The sequence below is a fragment of the Salvia splendens genome, chromosome 11, assembly GCF_004379255.2.
Source record: "Salvia splendens isolate huo1 chromosome 11, SspV2, whole genome shotgun sequence".
NCBI lineage: Eukaryota > Viridiplantae > Streptophyta > Magnoliopsida > Lamiales > Lamiaceae > Salvia > Salvia splendens.
The window spans coordinates 28,206,192-28,227,819 of NC_056042.1; the positions used below are offsets into that span (position 1 = coordinate 28,206,192).

At 44.5% G+C, this 21,628-nt stretch overlaps 1 protein-coding gene across 1 annotated transcript; it reads right to left on the reverse strand.

Moving 5' to 3' along the window:
* Positions 1 to 6,825: 6,825 nt before the first annotated feature.
* On the reverse strand, positions 6,826 to 10,551 carry LOC121753653 (glutamate--tRNA ligase, cytoplasmic-like). The gene is made up of 6 exons (XM_042148886.1): positions 10,330 to 10,551; positions 9,689 to 9,785; positions 9,349 to 9,502; positions 8,004 to 9,124; positions 7,358 to 7,825; positions 6,826 to 7,254 (listed from the first exon to the last, which is right to left on the reverse strand). The coding sequence occupies exons 1-6, from the start codon at positions 10,458 to 10,460 to the stop codon at positions 7,036 to 7,038; spliced, it is 2,190 nt and encodes a 729-aa protein (XP_042004820.1). The 5' UTR covers positions 10,461 to 10,551; the 3' UTR covers positions 6,826 to 7,035.
* Between the last annotated feature and the right edge of the window lie 11,077 nt (positions 10,552 to 21,628).

The window sequence follows — 21,628 nt, forward strand, 5'->3', positions numbered from 1 at the left end:
GACGTGTCTTCCAGGAGAAAGAATCCTCAACCCCGACATGTTCCTGTTCCTCCTCGGTACCGGAACCACAGGAGAACTCCCTCTCCTCCGTACCGAAGAGATGTCGGGTTCGCCATGTACGGAGCATTAAAGACTCCGTTCTCGGACGATATCACCCGAACTCCTTTGCCGCGGAACTACCGGACACCGTCAATGACTTATGACGGGCTAGTGGATCCTCATGACTTCTTGGGACGCTATCAGTATAATATGGCGAACCAGGGTCTCAATGAGGTCCATATGTGCAAGCTGTTCCCCGAGCTGCTTATCGGGAACGCGAGAAGGTGGTTCGATAGCCTCCCCCAAGGCAGCATTAGATCTTACCGAGATCTAATGGATGCTTTCCACAGGAGGTTCTTTCAGAAAGCGGAAGCCCGGATCACTTCGGCTCAGCTGCTTTCTATACGTCAAGATCGCGACGAAAAGATCAGCGACTTTTTGACGAGATTCCACAAGGAATGCCTACAAGTAGATGATCTCAATGATCTACTTGTCATTTCAGCATTCCAAAATGGAATCCAGCCCGGAGCTCTCTACAGAAAGCTCGTGGAATGCAGTCCGCAAACAGCTCAAGAGATGTGGGACATTGCGGACCAGTTCTCCCGTGCCGATGAGGCAGACCGTCGCAAACGGTCTTTAGACAGCTCATCCCGAGGAGACAGGAGGAAGCCCGATCATAGCGATCAGGGACATCCTCGCCGAACTCCTTTTGGCGATCAGGGACACCCTCGCCGAACTCCTTTCGAAAGGATTCAAAGGACTCCGGTGCAAGACCGATTGGGGCCACGTCTCAATCCTGAGAAGCCGCCCGCTCAGTTCGTACCATTGAACAAGTCAAGAGCGGAAATTTTCGAACTGCATTCCGATATGTTCGAAAAGCCAAGGCGGACGACGAAATCGGCCGCGCGCCGACCTCAGGATCAATATTGCTCCTTCCATCAAGACTACGGTCACGATACCGAGGAGTGCCGACATTTGGCTGCAGGTATTGATGCCCTTGTGAAAGCAGGGACGTTAAAAAAATACCAAAGCAAGCAGCCGAAAAAGAACAAAAAGCAGGGAGGTGCGAACTGCGCTCCTCAGGATCCGAAAAGGCAACAGGATCCCGAAGACGACAACGAGCCGCAATATGATGGAGTAATCCTAACTATTGACGCTCTCCCTGCCGGGAAGACTAAATCGTCTCTGAAGTCATAGAGCAGAAAAAGGCCTTTGACGAGCTCAAAAGTTATCTAGCCGAGCTTCCTATTCTCTCTGCTCCAACAGATGCCGAAGTGATTTTCTTATACTTAGCGGCATCCGATCAAACCATTAGCGCGGTGCTTGTACGAGAAGAAGGCATAAAGCAGTTTCCCATCTACTTTACAAGCCGAGCATTAAGAGGTCCAGAAACAAGGTATCAACCTCTGGAAAAAATTGCTCTGGCGTTAGTAAATGCAGCAAGGAGACTGCGGCCATACTTCTATGCTCACAAGGTATGCGTCTTAACCGATCTGCCTCTTCGGCAAGTTTTGACCAAACCAGAAGCATCAGGCAGAATCGCCAAATGGGCCATAGAGCTGGGAGAACACTCAATCGAGTACCTACCTCGAAAAGCCATCAAGGGACAAGCCTTGGCAGATTTTCTTGCAGAGGCCAAGTTCGATCAAGCAATCCCTGTCATTGCCGAACAGAAAAATTCTGCCAATGCCGAACTAGCACAGCCCTTGGAATCCGAAGAAGAGCCGCCGAACTGCTGGAGCGGATTCGTAGATGGAGCTTCAAATAAAACGGGAAGTGGAGCTGGTATTCTGCTTATCGCTCCCGACGGACACGAAGTAACCTACTCACTTCGGTTCCTATTCCCCACTACTAATAATGAAGCCGAGTACGAAGCCCTCCTGGCCGGACTCCAGTTAGCGCAAAGTCTGCTCGTCAAATCTCTCAAAGTCCATTGTGATTCACAAGTCATAGTAAATCACATGTTGGGTACAAGTGAAGCTCGTGACGAGAGAATGAAGAAGTATTTGGACAAAGCGCAAAGCATCAGCCGAAGTTTCTCCTATTTTCGGATAATCCGCATTCCCAGAGCGGAAAATAGCCGAGCAGATACCTTAAGTAAGTTGGCCTCAGATCCGAGCTCAAAGGCGGAAGAATTAATGCATCGAAGCATTGATGAAGCCGAGGTACATTCAGTATCCAGCTCGCCGAACTGGATGACGCCGATCTTGCAGTATCTGGATCAAGGACAATTGCCCGAGGATAAGAGAGAAGCTCGGAAGATCACGTGCCGAGCACTTCGGTACGAACTTCATGAAGGAGTCCTCTTTAGAAAGTCTTACCTCCAACCGTTATTGCGATGCGTAGGACCAGAAGAGACGGACTATATCCTCAGAGAAGTCCATGAAGGATCGTGCGGCAGCCACATCGGAGCTAGAGCTTTAGCTAAAAAAGTTCTAAGATGGGGATATTATTGGCCAACCTTGGTACAAGAAGCAGTGCAGCTCGTCAAGACATGCCCGAAGTGCCAAATCCATGCAAATATCCCAAGGATGCCGCAGACCGATCTATCCACTATGCAAAGCCCTTGGCCTTTTATGCAATGGGGTATAGACATAGTAGGACCACTACCACAAGCTCCTCGGCAAATAAAATTCCTAATCGTTGCCGTGGACTACTTTACAAAGTGGGTGGAAGCTGAACCATTAGCTACGATAACGAGCTCGAAGGCATTGGATTTCGTCTGGAAGAACATAGTGTGCCGATTTGGCATACCCCACATCCTCATCTCGGATAACGGGACTCAGTTCACCGACAAGACGTTCAAGAATTGGTGCCAAGAGCTGAATATTCAACAGCGGTTCACTTCGGTCTCTCATCCACAAGCAAACGGACAAACGGAGGTAACAAATCGTATCCTGGTGAAAGGGTTAAAAGCTCGGTTAGAACAAGCCAAAGGACAATGGGTAGAAAATCTCCCTCAAGTCCTATGGTCCTACCGAACTACACCCACAACCTCCAACGGTGAAACTCCGTACAGTCTTGTGTACGGCACTGAAGCCGTGATTCCGGTGGAGATCGGCATACCCAGTCCCCGAACTCTAAATTTCTCAGCAGAAATGAATGACGACGGACTGAGAGCCGAGCTAGATCTTGCCGAAGAAAGAAGAGAATTGGCATGCATAAAAGCAGCCAAGTACAAGGAGCAAGTAGCCCGGTATTACAACCAAAGGGTGAAGAAGCTGCAATTTCAAGTGGGAGATCTCGTCTTGAGAAACAACGAAGTAAGCCGAGCAGAAAAGCTGGGCAAGCTCGAACCCACATGGGAAGGTCCGTATCGGGTGTCAGAAGTCCTCGGCAAAGGGTCTTACAAATTGGCTCACATGTCAGGAGAACAGGTACCCCGAACATGGCACATTTCCAACCTCAAGAAGTTCCATCTGTAAGAGACAGTCCGGTCAGTCAGTCTTGAGTCCTGTTCGGTCAATGTGCTTTCTTTGGTTTGCTTGGTCTTTGTTTGTCTCTGTGCGTTTTTGTCTCTATGTGCTTTTTGTTTGTCTCTGTGCGTTTTGTCTAGGTGTGTTTTGTCTGTCTATGTGCGTGTCGTCTCTTACAAATGTTACTGAGGTATCTTGTTCTTCGAAGGCTGATCCCCTTCTTAGAACATATACAAGCCAACGATTGTGAGTCAAAGCTTCTAAAGAGGATACAAGACCACAATTCAGCTTAAACAAGCAGTTCGTCTAAAACGAGCTGCAATAAGCCAACGATTGTGAGTCAAAGCTTCTAAAGAGGATACAAGACCACAATTCAGCTTAAACAAGCAGTTCGTCTAAAACGAGCTGCAATAAGCCAACGATTGTGAGTCAAAGCTTCTAAAGAGGATACAAGACCACAATTCCGCTTAAGAAACAAGCACTTCGTCTGAAACGAACTGCAATAAGCCAACGATTGTGAAGTCCAAGCTTCTAAAGAGGATACAAGACCACAATTCGGCTTAAAAATCAAGCACTTCGTCTGAAACGAACTGCAACAAAAGTCTGATTCACGCGATAAAACTTGCCTGAATTAGGACAAGGGAAAGTCCGATCCACGCGATAAAACTCGCCGAATTAGGACAAGGGAAAGTCCGATCCCCAAATTAGGACAACGGAAAGTCCGATCCGAGCGATAAAACTCGCCAAATTAGGACACAAACCAAGTCCGGTCAAAGAAGAGTTTACTTCATAAGACCGAGGACAAACATCAACTTACCCTGTACCTTTATCCAGAATGCCGAAGTGATTCACTTCGCTTTTCGGGGGGGGTAGTGATGGAGTACGTACTAAACAAGCCCATCAGCCTAAAGCCCAAGAAAGAGTATCAGTTCGGCATGACTAAAGAGTTCAGTTCGGCACAACCAAAGAGTTCGGCCCCAGCCTACAGCTCGGTAAAAGCCAACCAATCAAACTCTGCTCTCAGGTCGGCATCAAGCTCTACTCTCAGATCGGCAAAAGCTGCTCGGCAATAATTCAGCAGTTCGGTCTCAGTATTCGACCGAACTAGGAGATAGTGGACTCATGCAGGATTTCCACCTCCACTACACCCACGATCTATTTAGTGGTGTCAAGCAGTCATTAACTCATGCAGGATAGTGGACCCATGCAAGATCGCCACGATCTCCACGACATCCACTACCTAAGTAAATGGTGCTGCATGCCACGATCTTGGTTCAATGTATAAATAGAACCTAGATCAGATAGATAGGGTTAAGTTCTGTTAAGCTCTCTAGAGAAAAAGATCAAATAGCAAGTCTGTATTGTAAGCTGTAGAAAACAGATCAAGCAATACAACTCTGCCCTCTTTTCTTCCCGTGGACGTAGATTTACCTCAGTAAATCGAACCACGTAAATCTCTGTGTCGTGATCTGCATTTTCCTGCATTCATCACCATCAGAAATTCGCGGATTCATCAGGTCCGGCCTAGGGCAGGCTGGTGGGAAGTTTTGAAGGGATGATCCCAGGTGTTTGGGTGTGTTTTGGGACGTAGAATGCGTGGTGGGAATGTCGTATAGGGTTTGAGAATCGGAAGTTGAAGGAAAGTGAGTGTACACGGGACCGCGCCAGGCGCCGCACCACAGCTGAGACGGTACCGTGCCGAGGTGCCGAACCAGCGGCCGAGGTGCCGAACAGATGGCCGAGATGCCGAGTAGACGGCCGAGGTGCCGAGCATAAGATGCCGAGGAGCCGAGCCAACGGCCGAGGTGCCGAGCATAAGATGCCGAGGAGCCGAGTCAACGGCCGAGGCGCCGAGCATAAGATGCCGAGGAGCCGAGCCAACGACCGAGGTGCCGAACCAGTGGCCGAGGTGCCGAACCAGCGGCCGAGGTGCCGAACAGACGGCCGAGGTGCCGAACCAGCGGCCGAGGTGCCGAACCGACGGCCGAGATGTCGAGTAGGCGGCCGAGGTGCCGAGCCAGCGGCCGAGGTACCGAGCCAGGTGGCCGAGGTGCCGAGCCAGGCGGCCGAGGCACCGAGCCATGTCAAGACGCCGATCCTTTTTTCCGAGTTGTTCCGAACCTTGTCCGAGCCAAGTGAGCCGTTTGCACAGTAAGGGTATGCCAGGACTTGGAGTGCTATGTTCGTGTGTCGTGTGCGCGTTTTGGGTACGTCGTTTGCGAGCGGGGTGTGTTTCGAACGTGTGACTTTGTGTGTTTGTTTTGTAACATGTGGTTAAGTGTATGTACGTGTAACGTGCTAGATGTTGAAGTCGTCCACGTAGGAATCATGCATTGTCGTTTAAACTCTCGTTTACCCTGACTCTAATCATGATACTATTTATCTTTCAAAAGGGTGATCGTTTACGAGGAAAGTGTGGTTGAAGAGAGTTATTTTAAAAGCTAAGCAATCGAGGTGGGCTTTCCTATCCTAATATACTGTGGGATATCTTTAATACGGACTTTGTTCCGGAAATGTTTTTATGGAGGTGAACTGTTTGTCTTGCCAACTGTTTTACTTTGAAACCTATCTGAAGTGGTTTACCACATATGTTTAATCGAATTCGGGTCAGTTGGGCTGCGAACCCTCAGGCTAGTGTACACGAGACTGGGTGCCATCTGAGAGCAAGTTGGCCGGTCTAGATGACCTGGGGTGTGGCCACGCCCCTTGTCATGGTTTGGATCAGATAGTGTATGATTGAGGGAATAAGGGTGGCAATATCGGAAAATGACTGCGCAGTCGAATTTATGAAATGTATTTTGTGTACTTGGGTTATTTTCATTATACTCAAAACCCCAACGTTACACTGTTATGGCATGACAAACTATGTTTTTGGCGTGTGTCCACTGAGTGCAATAAGTACTCAGCCCTGCATGTTGTTTTCTTAATGTGCAGGTTGAGCGGCGATGGGGAGGACGGATGTTGAGCAGTTAAAGCCAAAGTGTGTATTTATCTTTTGGATGGTGTCGTGTCGTCATACCCGGCATCATCTGTCTTTTGGTCTTTTCCGCTGCTTGTAAACCGTCACGATGTTTTCATTTAAAACTCTGAATACTTTAACTCAAGAATGTCGTCACAGTACTTTGTTTTGAATTGAATTTCCTTTTATTAAATGTTTTCGGGTCAAATATTCTCGTTCCCCCTTTCTTCCCCGCTTCTTTACTCCTCCCCTAGTCGCGGTCCACCGTACTTCCTATCCTTAGGAAATGCGGGCGTGACAGTTTTTGAGTGAATGATTGTTCTCACTTGAACTAAAAATTCTGCTTCCGTATACACTAACTTCCAATTGTTATGATAATCAAAATCGCCCACCAAATTGAAACAAGATGGATGACTGAAATGTCTACATAGCCAATTAAATACACAAAAAAATGCATGCTTAGGCAGGCACCATCCATACAAACACATGAGACCAGATTAAGAAAAATGATAACTTAAAAAGTTCATCAGACATAGGTAAAATATCAAGTAACTTCAGTGTGTTTGAACCTCTTTCCAAAAAGATTTTCTTCATACCCAGAGATATATTTCTGTTGAATTCTTACTTCGCTACCGTTTGTTGCTTCCCATCTGGAATGGCAAAGAGGACTATAGGCTTTGAAGGTCGAATTAGAGGAACATCACATCTGTAATAACCTTTCCTCTCCAGCTGTATAACGTCACCACGCTTCAAGTTCCGCATATCAGACTCTCCAAGAGCTGATGTCTCAGTTCTCGTACAGGGATTGACCACATCGGTGAAATCTTCATCTTCCTCAAGCTGTATGCATCAAACAAGTCAAATAAGATTAGAACAAATCGGCTGAAAGATAGCTTAACTAGCTAGTGAAGTGAAAAGTCAAATTAAACAGCGAAAGTATCACCTTCTTCTTTGTAATAAGATAATCAAAGTCAACCAACGTCAGTCTAACTAGCTCGTTGCCATCGGAAAGCCAGGTGAGCTTCAACTTTGTCTTCTTAACATTTCCTTCAAGATGCAAGACTCCTACCAGCTGAGTGACAACCCCATTTTCATCTTTCTTAATTTCCTTCACAATTGCATTACCCCAATCTTTTAGAGTTACTTCCTCATTGACAGAGATTGATTCAGCATCAGCATAATCTATCCATAACCTATTTGAATAAGTCACACCTTTCTCTCCAGCACCTTCATACTTTTTATGTTTTGGTAAAATGCGGACAAAAGGATCATTGGGTCCATCAGTTAGGATCAGTAATACACGCCGTTCCTCAATAACAGCTGTATGCCTGGGGCACACAGGATCAATTATCTTCTTGTTGATTGCCCAGAGTTTGTCCCACTCCATAAGATTCAGATTCTTTGATGCACCCTAATCAGTTCAGCAAGGCCAAAATTTAGACTATACATCACAGAAAATTATGGAAGAGGAAACAAAAACTTGTGCATTATAAATAAATCAAAATACGAATTTAGGATAAAATAGTTAGGATCCCCTATTGATAAAACTGTGTGCATCAGAAATTAAGATGGTACAAATTGCAGCTTACTTGTTCCAGAATAAACTGTATCAGTGCTTCAATCTTCAGACCTCTTCGCACTATTCCTTGAACAGTAGGAAAACGAGGATCATCCCAACTTTCAACCTTTCCATTTTGGACAAACCATAGAAGCTTGCGCTTGCTAAGAAGTGTATAAACCATATTCAGTCGACTAAATTCATAGATATGGACCTTTCTGAATCCCATATCTGTCTGAATTCTGTAATATTGATCATTACGGTCATGGTACTCACTTGATCTAAGAGCATGTGTGATACCTTCCACAGCATCAACAAATGGACAGCAGAAATCATATGTTGGATATACCTTATATTTAGCTCCAATCCTATGGTGAGGGGTCAAATTGCAGCGGTAATACACAGGATCCCTAAGTGATTTGTTTGGGTCCTGCATGTCCAATTTCCCACGGAGACAACATACCAAACCCCTCTCTGAACCGGCAATCATTTCCTTCCACAAATTTAAGTTCTCCTCCACACTGTTAATTCTGCACCTCGACTCTATGCCATCCATCCTTTCCTGCTGCATTTTCTCACGAGGAGTATCATCAACATAGGCTTTACCTTCACGAATCAATTTCTCAGCCATTTCCATGATCTGGGGGAAGTGATCTGATGTGTATGTTATAGCACTGAACTTGATCCCTAGAGTCTCAATATCTTTGAGCAGATTATCAACAAACTCACTACTTTCTTTGTCTGGATTCGTGTCATCAAAACGTATAATAACCTGTCCTTTGTAGCGCTCTGCAAAATACTGGTTTAACAATGCAGCTTTCGAATGACCGATATGGAGATAACCACTGGGTTCTGGTGCAAACCGCAATTTCACCTTTCCTACCTCAGCATCTGGAAGATCTACCTCAAAGGTCCGTGTACCAGCAGTTTCAGTGGTATGGACACCATTCTCCACAGTGTTGGACCGAGAATTAGAAGTTTGAGGTTCCTTCAACTTGGAAGCTGCTACCTTTGCGGGGCCTCTCTTCCCAAGAAATGTAGAGGCAAGTTCACTCAACTGTGCATCATATTCAGTAGATATTGAGTTAAACCACCGTACCAAATTTTGGTACTTCTTAGATTTCCTTAAACTTTCCCATCTCAGACCAGCTCCTGTAATGGACAAACAAGAACTTCAAATTTTTTATGATTTTAAGACATAAGCGCTTGTGTGCCATGATGCTACTATATAAAAATAGCAATCAGAGGCAAGATATATTATAAACTGAAAACATTTGTAATCAATTTCAACAAACATTGTAAAAACAAAATTTCAGATCATCTATATAAAACTGAAGAGACTCAAAAATAGTCTAATAGAAATGCAAAAACTTTACCAGCAAGACCAATCCAGACTGCAACATCTGCAATTGACAAGCTATAACCAGCGAGAAAGGTATTCAGCAGTAGATACTCATCCACAAAGCTGCATGCACCCTCGAACTCGGATCCAGATGCAAAAATGGGTGCATAATCTAGCCATTCATCGATCTACAAGACCCAAAATACAATTAAAAAGGCATCATGGAGATCTATATTCTATTATAACACAGAAAATCAGCAATTAAGATAATTGAAACAAGTAATATCATCGTGAAAAAAATGATATCAAGTATAATTAGAAAAAGAAAAGAAAAACAAAAGCTAGTAGTCAAGATAAGAATGCAGAAAACGCACCTGGCTTGCCTGATAAGCATCCCTTCCATAGAAACCAGGCAAACTTGATATTCTACCAATATACCTCAGAATCACATTAGTTCCATACAGCCTCTTCCTGGAGATAGAATTTCCACAGGAAATAGCAACAAAAATGTAAGTGCTAAAAGTGAGAGATGAGATTCATCCATATGCATAGAAATCAATCTTTCACAGTATTCAAAATCCAAATTGCAACCATCACTTATAATATCGTCATTATATCTGACGCTGCAGCTGGAATATTCTAACTCAAACCCTAACTTCACCAAATTAAAAAAAGGTGGTTTTCCTCTTCAATGCTACTCTTCTTCTATGAGGATGACGTGCATATGGTAACGCCACTTGTTCAATTTTCCAGATCCTCGACACACACACACACACACACACACACATAATTACTAAAATCTCAAAACCTAGATTCTATAAAGCGCAGTTCAGCCAATTGTTCATACCCCTCCCAACATAAAAAAAACAGCTCAACTAGCAGTCGATGTATGATGGATACTTCTTCATTTTTAACAAATTCCAACACTAGATTAAAAGACACAATGTAAGCTGAATAACAACAAAGGAATAGAAGAAAAAACAGCTGGATTTTCAGAGGAAGTCGGGAGAAATACCCGGCCTCTAGTAATAGAGTTGGCGGCGAGCCAGAGGGTAGGGATGGTTTAGAGTTGAGAGAGAAGCCGGAAATTTTGGCAGCAGCGATCGCATGGAGCGGTGGAGAATCGGCCGCAAACAGGAGCTCCATGGGTGGAGTAGTCGAGCCGCCGAAATTACCAAATGTAGACTTTTCAGAATTGTGAATTAGGGATTTTTACTTCGAAAGACTTTACGTTTTCCAAATTAAACTCACACTTATTTATATACTTTGCCTAAAGCTAATTGAGTCATAAATTACTGAGTATAATAAAAAAATGTAAATTTGTTGATATTATCCATTTATACTCCATAGTCCATACAGTACTATATTTCTTTGTTCAATTTATATTATCATAGTTTCCTTCATCGAGATTTGATCTCTTGACCGCCACCATGTAAGCGATAGATAGGCGACCACTTACGTGGCAGTGGAATAATTAATTTTCTTATTATTATTATTTTAATTAATTATCCTTAATATTCACTGTCTACTATAATGCACTTCATCTCTACCAAGTACCCACTACATCACTAAGTTTATCTAGCCGAGTTATGTTCAATATCCAGCGAAAAACTTTTTTTTTCCAGTTGCGTCGACCACTGCAAATGGAATTTTGTACTGGGTCTTCTCTCTTCGTCTCAATCTTTCATTCGTTCTTGCCAAATTTCTTCCTTCTTGGCATGCAATACTCCCAAAATTTCTCCCAAACTTCATCCCTGTGGATTTTATAACAACCGCATCAATTTTTTTTGATTGATTTCAAGCTTTGGCGAAGCTCAACAAAAATTAAGAAAGTGGGTTTCATATTTCATTAACATTTTTTTACATTTCTTAAAACATGTACTCACAATAAGATACTCTTATTATAGTATGGGGAGAGTATTTTCACAAAATTTGAAAAAAAAATTGCTTGGAGTGTTCACCTTTGCGTCGCATGAATTGATAGAAAATTTACATCTATAAACTACTACTATTAGACTATTACTAGAATTCATTCTACATCACGTGGAACAATTTTCATCGACTATACAGAGCATCCACAACCGTGCTCTTGCCAGCGGCACGGTTGTGGGCCCGGGCGGTACTATTCATGCATGCTCTCTGGCAAGAGCACAACACTCACAATTGTGCTCTTCCGCAAGGACGAGCACAATTAATATAAAATTCAATTAAACAAAAACATTTCCATAATATTAAAATCCATTTAAAAACCACAATAAATATTACAAATTACAAATAAAATTAAAAAATACATAATTAAAATCCTAAAAATTAAAAATTACATAATTAAACTCCTTAAAATTAAAAATTACATAATTAAAATCCTAAAAATTAAAAATTACATAATTAAACTCCTAATAAAACTACGCATCCGGCGGGATCAACCCCAATTGTTTTTGGAGACCTTTTATCATGGTCTCGTGTGTTTCAAGTTGCGTGGGGGTCATAGATGAAAATGGATATGAGAGAATGGAGATGAGAATGGATATTGGAGAATGATGATGAGAGTTGTGTAGTTTGATGTGAATTTTTGGGGTGAAATTGAGGGTATTTATAGATGAAAGTGTGTATTTTTGAGGTAAAAAATGAAAAAAATTAAAAAGGTGTAAAAAACGGTTATAAACGGATATATTTTTTTGGGAAGTGAATTTTTTTTTTATCGGTTTTTTTAATAAAAACCCGATTTTTTTAAAAAAAATAAAAAATGTTTAAACACAACGGCTATGCCGTTGATGAATGGGAGCACGCCACGTGTGCGTCCGCTGGCATGGACGTGCTCGATACATCGAGCAGCGCCGTGCCAGCGGCGCGAGCGCAGCGGCGGCGGATGGCGTTCGTGCCAGCGGCGCGGACGGCGGTGGCGACGGACGCCACCGCTGCGCATGCTCACAGAACTACGAATACGATGATGTCAATATTTTATATAACTAAAAACTTAGTAAAATAGTTAGTTAGTAAACATAATATATTTTGCAAAAAAAGAGAATACAATGCTCCGTATTTTAAAATAGGATTTACTCTTGATCTAGAATTTAAGTAATGATTTTGAACTATTTAGAAATCGACAAATTAAACTCGTAACCCGAGACTTTCGCTAGATCGATCCAGACAAAATAATTTTATTTATTTATTGTTGTTATGGAAATTTGATAAAAATGGTTATTTCAATTTGTACTAATTTATGTTGGGGAAGACTTCTTCCACCTCATAATCATACACAAAAACTAGCCAGCATGTGAATTCTTTTACAATACAAAATTCTTGAAAGAAGACTACATAGAAAACTTCAATAATATAAAAATCGTATATAATTAATTCATAATCCACAATTTTGATGACCATTTTTATTTCTTTTGAGAACCCTCAACTTTACTGTTTTTTGGATCATAGCCGAATATCTCATGAGCATCTAATGAATTAAACATACACAATCGAAAATGGTAGAGACTCCAAACTCCATTTTTTTCCATAAGGCACCATATTATAACATGAAAAAGGTTAATTTTGACCACATTATGAATAAGAACAATATATATTATAAAGAGAAATTCAAGAATTAAATCATGACTATAACCATGTCAAGCTCCTTCTTGAACGAGAGATGGAAGATGAGTGCGAAAGGACCGGAATACCCCACTGGTAGGAGAAGGCGATGGTGGGACACGCCTCGTCCATCTTCATCCTCTTCACGAACCCGCCATAAAACCTAGCAATCCTTCTCGACAGCGTGAGCACGATCGAGAATGGTTTCCAGTTCAGCCTTCTCGACCGCGACAGCTTCACGCCCTTGCGCCCCACCTTCTTCACCCTCTTCGCATCCTCGCTCTTAACCACATGTAGCCTATGGTATCCGCCACTTCTCCGACGATCACAACTCCAATATTCAAAATCCATTGTATATTTGCTGTTTGGATGAGGAAGAAGTAGTTTATTTAGATAAATGATCAACTTATATATATATATAGAAGAGTGGTGAGAGATATGAATGGAATCAAAATATGATTGGAAATAGCATATCCAAATGGAAGCACATGGTGAAGCCCTTTCGCCATATTATTTTGGAGCACATACTATTTTGTGGTAAAGATTGATAAAAATGTGACAGGTTTGATTCCTCAAACACATGGCTACCATCATATATTATTTGCATTATACATTGCATTTCGATTGAGTAATTAATAGTGCCGAAAATAGCAAGTATTATCAAATTGGATTTTAGCTTATTGATGTAGTGTAGTGTAGCTACCTATGATTTTTACCAGCTCACTATACTCAATATGTCAAAGTTTCCAGCTAGTCCATCTTTGAATAATTTCTCATGCCGTTAAAACACACATATATAAAGCAAAATAAACCATCACACTAAAAGTTAGTTTGGTACATGACATATATCCTCGATCCCACCCTAATTTTTGGTCACATATGATATATACACACACTCCATTTTTTTCTTCACGAATTTCAGTTAATTGTGTAATTATTCCATTATCAAGGTATATAGTTTTCCACATTTCCATCTATAGTAATAAACGCTAAATTTAACTAAGGTTTATTATATTGTTATTTAAAAAAATCTTATATTAATGAATGTTGGGACTTGGAATCCAACCCGATTTGTTGAGATAATGTAATGATTAATTGGTGGGTGGATGAATATATTATATGTAAAAGACATGTGAAATGATTGAAAGAGAGATTAATTAGTAATTGGATGGTTAGTCTTAGTCGGTAAATTATGGTGAAGATGAGGAATATCTGCACTAGTTTGTTTACTATGAAGAAGACAGTAGCTAAGTCTAAATTAATACGACTTGTGACGCCTGCGTTAGATCTATCTTTTGTTCGGCACCCTCATTTTATTTCACATGATCCCTGATGGGGTACGGACTAAACAAGCCCAACAGCAGTGACGGCCCATCAGCCCAAAGCCCAAGGAAGAGTATGAGTTCGGCATTACCAAAGAGTTCGGCCTCAGCCTACAGCTCGGTAAAAGCCAACCAATCAAGCTCTGCTCTCAAGTCGGCACCAAGCTCTCAGATCGGCAACCAAAGCAGTTCGGTCTCAGTAAGAGTTCGGCCTCAGCCTACAGCTCGGCAAAAGCCAACCAATCAAGCTCTGCTCTTAGGTCGGCATCAAGCTCTACTCTCAGATCGGCAACCAAAGCAGTTCGGTCTCAGTTTTCGACCGAACAAGGAGTTAGTGGACCCATACAGGATTTCCACAACTTCCAACATACCCACTACCACGTGGTGTCAACTCAGGCCACGATCGTAGGCCATGACCTACACGACATCCACGACTTAGTGGTGATGCAAGCCACGATCTTAGTTCATTGTATAAATAGAACTTAGATCAGATAGAAAAGGGTTAAGCTCTCTAGAGATAAAATACCACATAGCAAGTCTGTGTTGTAAGCTGTAATCCCAGATCAAGCAATACAATCTTGCCCTCCCTTCTTCCCGTGGACGTAGATTTACTTCAGTAAATCGAACCACGTAAATTCTTTGTGTCGTGATCTGTATTCTCATTCTCTACCAGCATTTACAAACATCAGAAATTCGCCGACTCATCACTGGCGCCGTCTGTGGGAACATAGAGAACAAAATTTGTGATAAAGCGAATTTTTGATCCATTTTTTCCACCCAAAAAATGCATACCAGATCGCAGAGTACCCGTATTCCCGCCCGTGAGAACCAGGAGGAAGCCAATCCATCCCACAGGTCTGGAAAACAGCCTAGGGATAAATCCACCACCAGTTCTCATGGCGAAGGAACAAGCCGCTCCAAAAATCGTCCCACCGAGTCTTCCCAGCAGCCTGATTTGAATGAGGCTGTCAAGCTGTTCTTGGCTGAGAAGCAGGATGAGTTCTTAGCCTTCCTGCAAAAGAGCCAACAGCCGAAGACGAAAACGGTAGATTCTCCTTCCTCGTCCAGACATGAAAGTCACTACCGCAGTAGTACCGTGTCTTCCAGGAAGAAGAATCCTCAACCCCGACATGTTCCTGTTCCTCCTCGGTACCGGAATCACAGGAGACCTCGATCTCCTCCATACCGAAGAGATGTCGGGTTCGCCATGTACGGAGCATTGAAGACTCCGTTCTCGGACGATATCACCCGAACTCCCCTTCCACAGAACTACCGAACTCCGTCGATGACTTATGACGGGTTGGTGGATCCTCATGACTTCCTGGGACGCTATCAGTATAATATGGCGAACCAGGGTCTCAATGAGGTCCATATGTGCAAGCTGTTCCCCGAGCTGCTCATCGGGAACGCCAGAAGGTGGTTCGACAGCCTTCCTCAAGGCAGCATTAGATCCTACCGAGATCTGATGGATGCTTTCCACAGGAGGTTCTTTCAGAAAGCGGAAGCCCGGAATACTTCGGCTCAGCTGCTTTCTATACGTCAAGGTCGCGACGAAAAGATCAGCGACTTCCTGACGAGATTCCATAAGGAATGCCTACAAGTAGATAATCTCAATGATCTACTTGTCATTTCGGCATTCCAAAATGGAATCCTGCCCGGAGCTCTCTACAGAAAGCTCGTGGAATGCAGTCCGCAAACAGCTCAAGAGATGTGGGACATTGCGGACCAGTTCTCCCGAGCCGATGAGGCAGACCGTCGAAAACGGTCTTTAGACAGCTCATCTAGAGGAGACGAAAAGAAGCCCGATCATAGCGATCAGAGGCTTCCTCGCCGAACACCTTCCCCACCAAAGGAGGGATAGCGGTCATCCGAGGTGATCGAAAAAGAGCAAGTGTGTTCGCAGATTGCGCTTAAAAGTGTCGAGCAATCAGTTCGGCACCATCAAGCATAGCAATCACAGCAGCCGGAGTCAGAGGCAGGCGAAATGACCGAAGTCACACCGGAGCCGAACTCAATGGTGTACGGCATTGAAGCCGTGATTCCGGTTTAGATCGGCATACCCAGTCCCCGAACTCAATTTCTCCTCAGAAATGAATGGTGACGGACTGAGAGCCGAACTAGATCTTGCCGAAGAAAGAAGAGAATTGGCCTGCATAAAAGCAGCCAAGTACAAGGAGCAAGTAGCCCGGTATTACAACCAAAGGGTGAAGAAGCTGCAATTTCAAGTGGGAGATCTCGTCTTGAGAAACAACGAAGTAAGCCGAGCAGAAAAGCTGGGCGAACTCGAACCCACATGGGAAGGTCCATATCGGGTGTCAGAAGTCCTCGGCAAAGGGTCTTACAAATTGACTCACGTGTCAGGAGCACAAGTACCCCGAACATGGTACGTTTCCAACCTCAAAAAGTTTCATTTGTAAGAGACAGTCCGGTCAGTCAGTCTTGAGTTCTGTTCGGTCAATGTGCTTTCTTTGGTTTGCTTGGTCTTTGTTTGTCTCTGTGCGTTTTATCTGTGCGTTTTGTCTGTCTATGTGCGTGTCGTCTCTTACAAATGTTACTGAGGTATCTTGTTCTTCGAAGGCTGATCCCCTTCTTAGAACATATACAAGCTAAACGATTGTGAGTCAAAGCTTCTAAAGAGGATACAAGACCACAATTCAGCTTAAACAAGCAGTTCGTCTGAAACGAGCTGCAACAAGCCAACGATTGTGAGTCAAAGCTTCTAAAGAGGATACAAGACCACAATTCAGCTTAAACAAGCAGTTCGTCTGAAACGAGCTGCAACAAGCCAACGATTGTGAGTCAAAGCTTCTAAAGAGGATACAAGACCACAATTCAGCTTAAACAAGCACTTCGTCTGAAACGAACTGCAATAAGCCAACGGTTGTGAAGTCCAAGCTTCCAAGGAAGATACAAGACCACAATTCGGCTTAAGAAATAAGCACTTCGTCTGAAACGAACTGCAATAAGGGAAAGTCCGATCCACGCGATAAACCTCGCCGAATTAGGACGACCAAGTTCGGTCAAAGAAGTTTACCTCATAAGACCGAGGACGACCATGTCTAGTCAAAGAGGTTTACTGCATAAGACCACTTCGGTTAACTGGGAAAGTCCGATCCACGCGATAAAACTCGCCGAATTAGGACAAGGGAAAGTTCGATCCCGGCGACAAAAATCGCCAAATTAGAACACAAACCGAGTCCGGTCAAAGATGTTTATTTCATCAGACCAAAGACGAGTCCGGTCAAAGATGTTTATTTCATCAGACCAAAGACGAGTCCGGTCAAAGATGTTTATTTCATCAGACCAAGGACCAAGTCCGGTCAAAGAAGTTTACTTCATAAGACCGAGGACAAGTACGATGAAATTTTTCGCTAAGCTGTAAATACAGTGTTAGAAGCGAAAACAAAATTTCATTTTTCAAATCTTGTTCGGCACACAACTCCGCTACCCTACGAGATGGCGTTACGCTATTACAAAGGACTATTCTACTGTCCAGGGTTGCTAAAGTTGAGCCATCTATTCACAAAATCCTCGTGAAGCTGAGTTCGGGCGTTCCAGGCAGCCGCAGAATAAGCAGGTCGACGAGATGCTCTAATCGACCTGCCACCTCTTCTCTGAGCCCGGGAAGCCCTAGCACCTCGGCGGCGAAGAGTCTCTTCACGAAGCATTTGCCGATCTTGCTCACTCATAACCACAGCTCCTCTGCGAACTTCAGTCCGTCCTCGACTTGACGTCTCCGGTTGTCCCTGAGTTCGTTGCTGACTTGGAGTAGGGTTTTGAGCGAGTGAATCAGAGGTTTGAGCTGGAGTACTAGCATCTGTTGGCGGGAAATGCCGGAGGAATCTCTCAATTGAGGGACGCCGGGCAAGAACTATGTCGTACCGAGAGGCCCAGCGCCGCAATGATGTCACGACTTGTTGGCAAGCCGAGCTCTCCAGCGCATTGTTCCTCCGGAGTACATTATATTCCTCCCACAGTTCGTCAACTCGACTCTGAACATCTGATATGGTCATTCCCCCGCGCACACGGATGTAATCCTCGTACGCAGTCCTCTCAGCAATGGTCGTATTCAGCTCGGCCTCCAGATCATTCTTATCGGACTCTAAGTCCTTATTATCGGCATCCAGCTTCACTAAACGAGCCAGAAGCTCGTCATTCTTCGTCTGATCGGCTATAGCTCTTTTCTCAGCTTCGTCTAAAGCCGAAGAGTACAGCCGTTTCCAGTGAAGTATCTCCATCTCCTTGAGTACAAAGCAGCTATATTAGTTCGGCAGCTGTACCGAGCAGATAGTAAAATACAACAGGAATAAAGGCGAGTACGAAAAGCTATACGAAGACAAGTGTAGAGATTTTTTCATTCACAAGGAAAATTTTTTACACTAAGAGGGCTTCAAGGCCACCGTACAAGGAAGAAACTAGACTAAGAGAAGGGAGACGAAATCATACTCCGCCAGCTTCGTCTCCGGCTCCTTGGTCTGGTTCAGCTTCTTTCTCCTGAGCTACCTCAGCCTCGGCCTCGCATCCTGCCGGCCTCGCCTCCGCCTCCTGATCGGCTTCCTTCTCCGGATGCCCGGCCCGCTCGACTTCGGCCTCCCGCTCCAGCGGCTCGGCCTCACCCTCTCCGTTGTAAGTCGAAGCGGGTGAAACGGGTCCCACGGAGGCAAAGATAGCCTCCAGGTTCTCGTCCCGATCAGCTCGACAACTCCGGACTCGGTCTGCAGAAAGCAGGACCGAGGATGAAGCGAGCTCCTCAAGGAGCGGCAGATTCTGAAGCCGAGCTGCTATCTCTCGGCTGTACAGAGGCAGCACGACGTCGGCCCCCTGCTCGCCCTTATCGGCAATTAGCCTTACCAGACTACCGACAAAGGCCGAGAACTGGCTGCTCAAAAAGAGTTTCTCCGTGTAAACACGGAGAGCCTCCCCTTGGGCAACCACGGCAGCAGCATCCCTCCGTTTCGTCTGCTCTCGCTGGATGACGAGCTGGTTTTTGGCAAACTGAGCTTCATCCTGGGCCGAAATCCTAGCAGCTCTGGCCTTCTCAAAGTTAGCCTCAGCCTGTTCGGCCCGATGACAAGCAGCCGCCAACTTCCTCTGCATCTCAGCATAGTCATTGGACGCTTTGGAGAGTTCGACGGCGACGAGCTTGGAGAGCATATCGTTCCTCTGAAAATGAATAAAGAAAAAAGTCAACAAAGGGGCCACAAAAAATACAGGAAAAAAAAGCAAGGCCAGAAAATCAAGAAGAGAATTCACCTCGGCGAAGTCCGTGGGCCATAAAAACGGCTCACAGATATGTTCCGAAGGAGGCGCCAAGACCACGTCTTTCTCTGGCGCTCTCGGGGGCTTCTGGGCGTTCCCCTTCCCCTTTGCCGAAGTCGACTCCGGCTTCTTCGGATCCGAAGAGGTTTTTTGCCTTTTCGGAGTCCTCTCGGCATCAGACGCCGAGCTGGTGGTTTTCGGCCTCTCCGGCTCCTTGGACTCCGAAGATTTTCGGGTAGCCTTGTTCAGCATGTACACTGCCAAAAAGCAAGAAAGCAAGGTTAGTTTTCTTCGTTAAAGCAGTAGAGCATAAAGATAAAGAGAAATCCTCACCCTCGGCCTCTTCGTCCGAAGACGAGATGTCGAACACGACGTCGCCCTTGACGAGCTCAGACTCCGTGTATCGTTTCCTAACTATGGGAATCTTGTTGAGCTCGCCATCGAGCTCGGCCAATGGTTCTAACCGAGGATGAGGAATCACGGACTTCGGCCCTCTCCATGGGAAGCCCGGAGCCGCTGTCCTATTATAAAAAAAGAAGCGGTTTTGCCATTTCGGCCACTTGGTTTTGCAGAATGCCCTAAAAGACTGTAAGGGGATCAAGTAAAACCAAGATCCCTTCCTTTTAAATTGGAAAAAATTAAGGATTGCCCGCAGAGACAGATCCTTATCTAGCCTACGGAGTTCGGCAGCAAAAGCCGACAAGTGCCTCCAAGAATTCGGAGTCACCTGACCTAAAGGGAGTTGAAAAAAATCAAGAAGCTCTACAAAAGGTGGGGGAAGAGGGAAACGAAGCCCGCATTCTAAGCAGGCTTCGTAAATGGTGGCATAACCCTCCGGCGGGTCGTTAGCCCTATGATCATCGTCGGGAACCACCGCCTTCCCCCCGGGAAGAAGATATTTTTCGTGTAGAGATATCACGGTGTCCTTACTCAAGACGCTGTGAAAGTATTCTACGGTCTTCTCTCCGGACTCTTTCCGGCTAGAAGACCCCTTGCCCCCTTTCCTACCGCTACCTAACTCGGAAGAAGAAGAAGAAGACATGGTTCTTACTCTTTGCAAAATCTGAAGAAATTCTGAAGAAATTCTTGAAAGCGGAAGGAAATTTTTACGCAAAGGAGATAGAGTGCAGAAGAAGCAGTCGCAAAAGTGCTTCAATGATGAAGAAGGGAGGTATTTATCAGATTCGGCGAAGATTTCAAAATCGTCGCACCGTTTCGAATCCCACCTTTTCAGGATTCAACGGCCGGATTTTACTGTCGCATTTAATGCAGTCACGTGCACGGCACGTCCCCTGACGTCAGCCTCCCCCGTACCTTTATCCAGAATGCCGAAGTGACTCGCTTCGCCGAAGTGATTCACTTCGTCTTTCGGGGGGGGTAGTGATGGGGTACGGACTAAACAAGCCCAACAGCAGTGACGGCCCATCAGCCCAAAGCCCAAGGAAGAGTATGAGTTCGGCATTACCAAAGAGTTCGGCCTCAGCCTACAGCTCGGTAAAAGCCAACCAATCAAGCTCTGCTCTCAAGTCGGCACCAAGCTCTCAGATCGGCAACCAAAGCAGTTCGGTCTCAGTAAGAGTTCGGCCTCAGCCTACAGCTCGGCAAAAGCCAACCAATCAAGCTCTGCTCTTAGGTCGGCATCAAGCTCTACTCTCAGATCGGCAACCAAAGCAGTTCGGTCTCAGTTTTCGACCGAACAAGGAGTTAGTGGACCCATACAGGATTTCCACAACTTCCAACATACCCACTACCACGTGGTGTCAACTCAGGCCACGATCGTAGGCCATGACCTACACGACATCCACGACTTAGTGGTGATGCAAGCCACGATCTTAGTTCATTGTATAAATAGAACTTAGATCAGATAGAAAAGGGTTAAGCTCTCTAGAGATAAAATACCACATAGCAAGTCTGTGTTGTAAGCTGTAATCCCAGATCAAGCAATACAATCTTGCCCTCCCTTCTTCCCGTGGACGTAGATTTACTTCAGTAAATCGAACCACGTAAATTCTTTGTGTCGTGATCTGTATTCTCATTCTCTACCAGCATTTACAAATATCAGAAATTCGCCGACTCATCAATCCCCATACTTATATCGCAATAATTTCTTTTAATTTTCGTTTTCTTTTCTAAAATATTTTACATCTAATT

Excerpts from the sequence above, each read along its gene's own strand:
- LOC121753653 (XM_042148886.1), bottom strand. The coding sequence starts at position 10,460 with ATGGAGCTCCTGTTTGCGGCCGATTCTCCACCGCTCCATGCGATCGCT. Across the intron at positions 7,826-8,003 it reads TACAGTTTATTCTGGAACAA|GGTGCATCAAAGAATCTGAA; the intron begins GTAAGCTGCAAT and ends TGAACTGATTAG. Across the intron at positions 7,255-7,357 it reads ATCTTATTACAAAGAAGAAG|CTTGAGGAAGATGAAGATTT; the intron begins GTGATACTTTCG and ends TGATGCATACAG.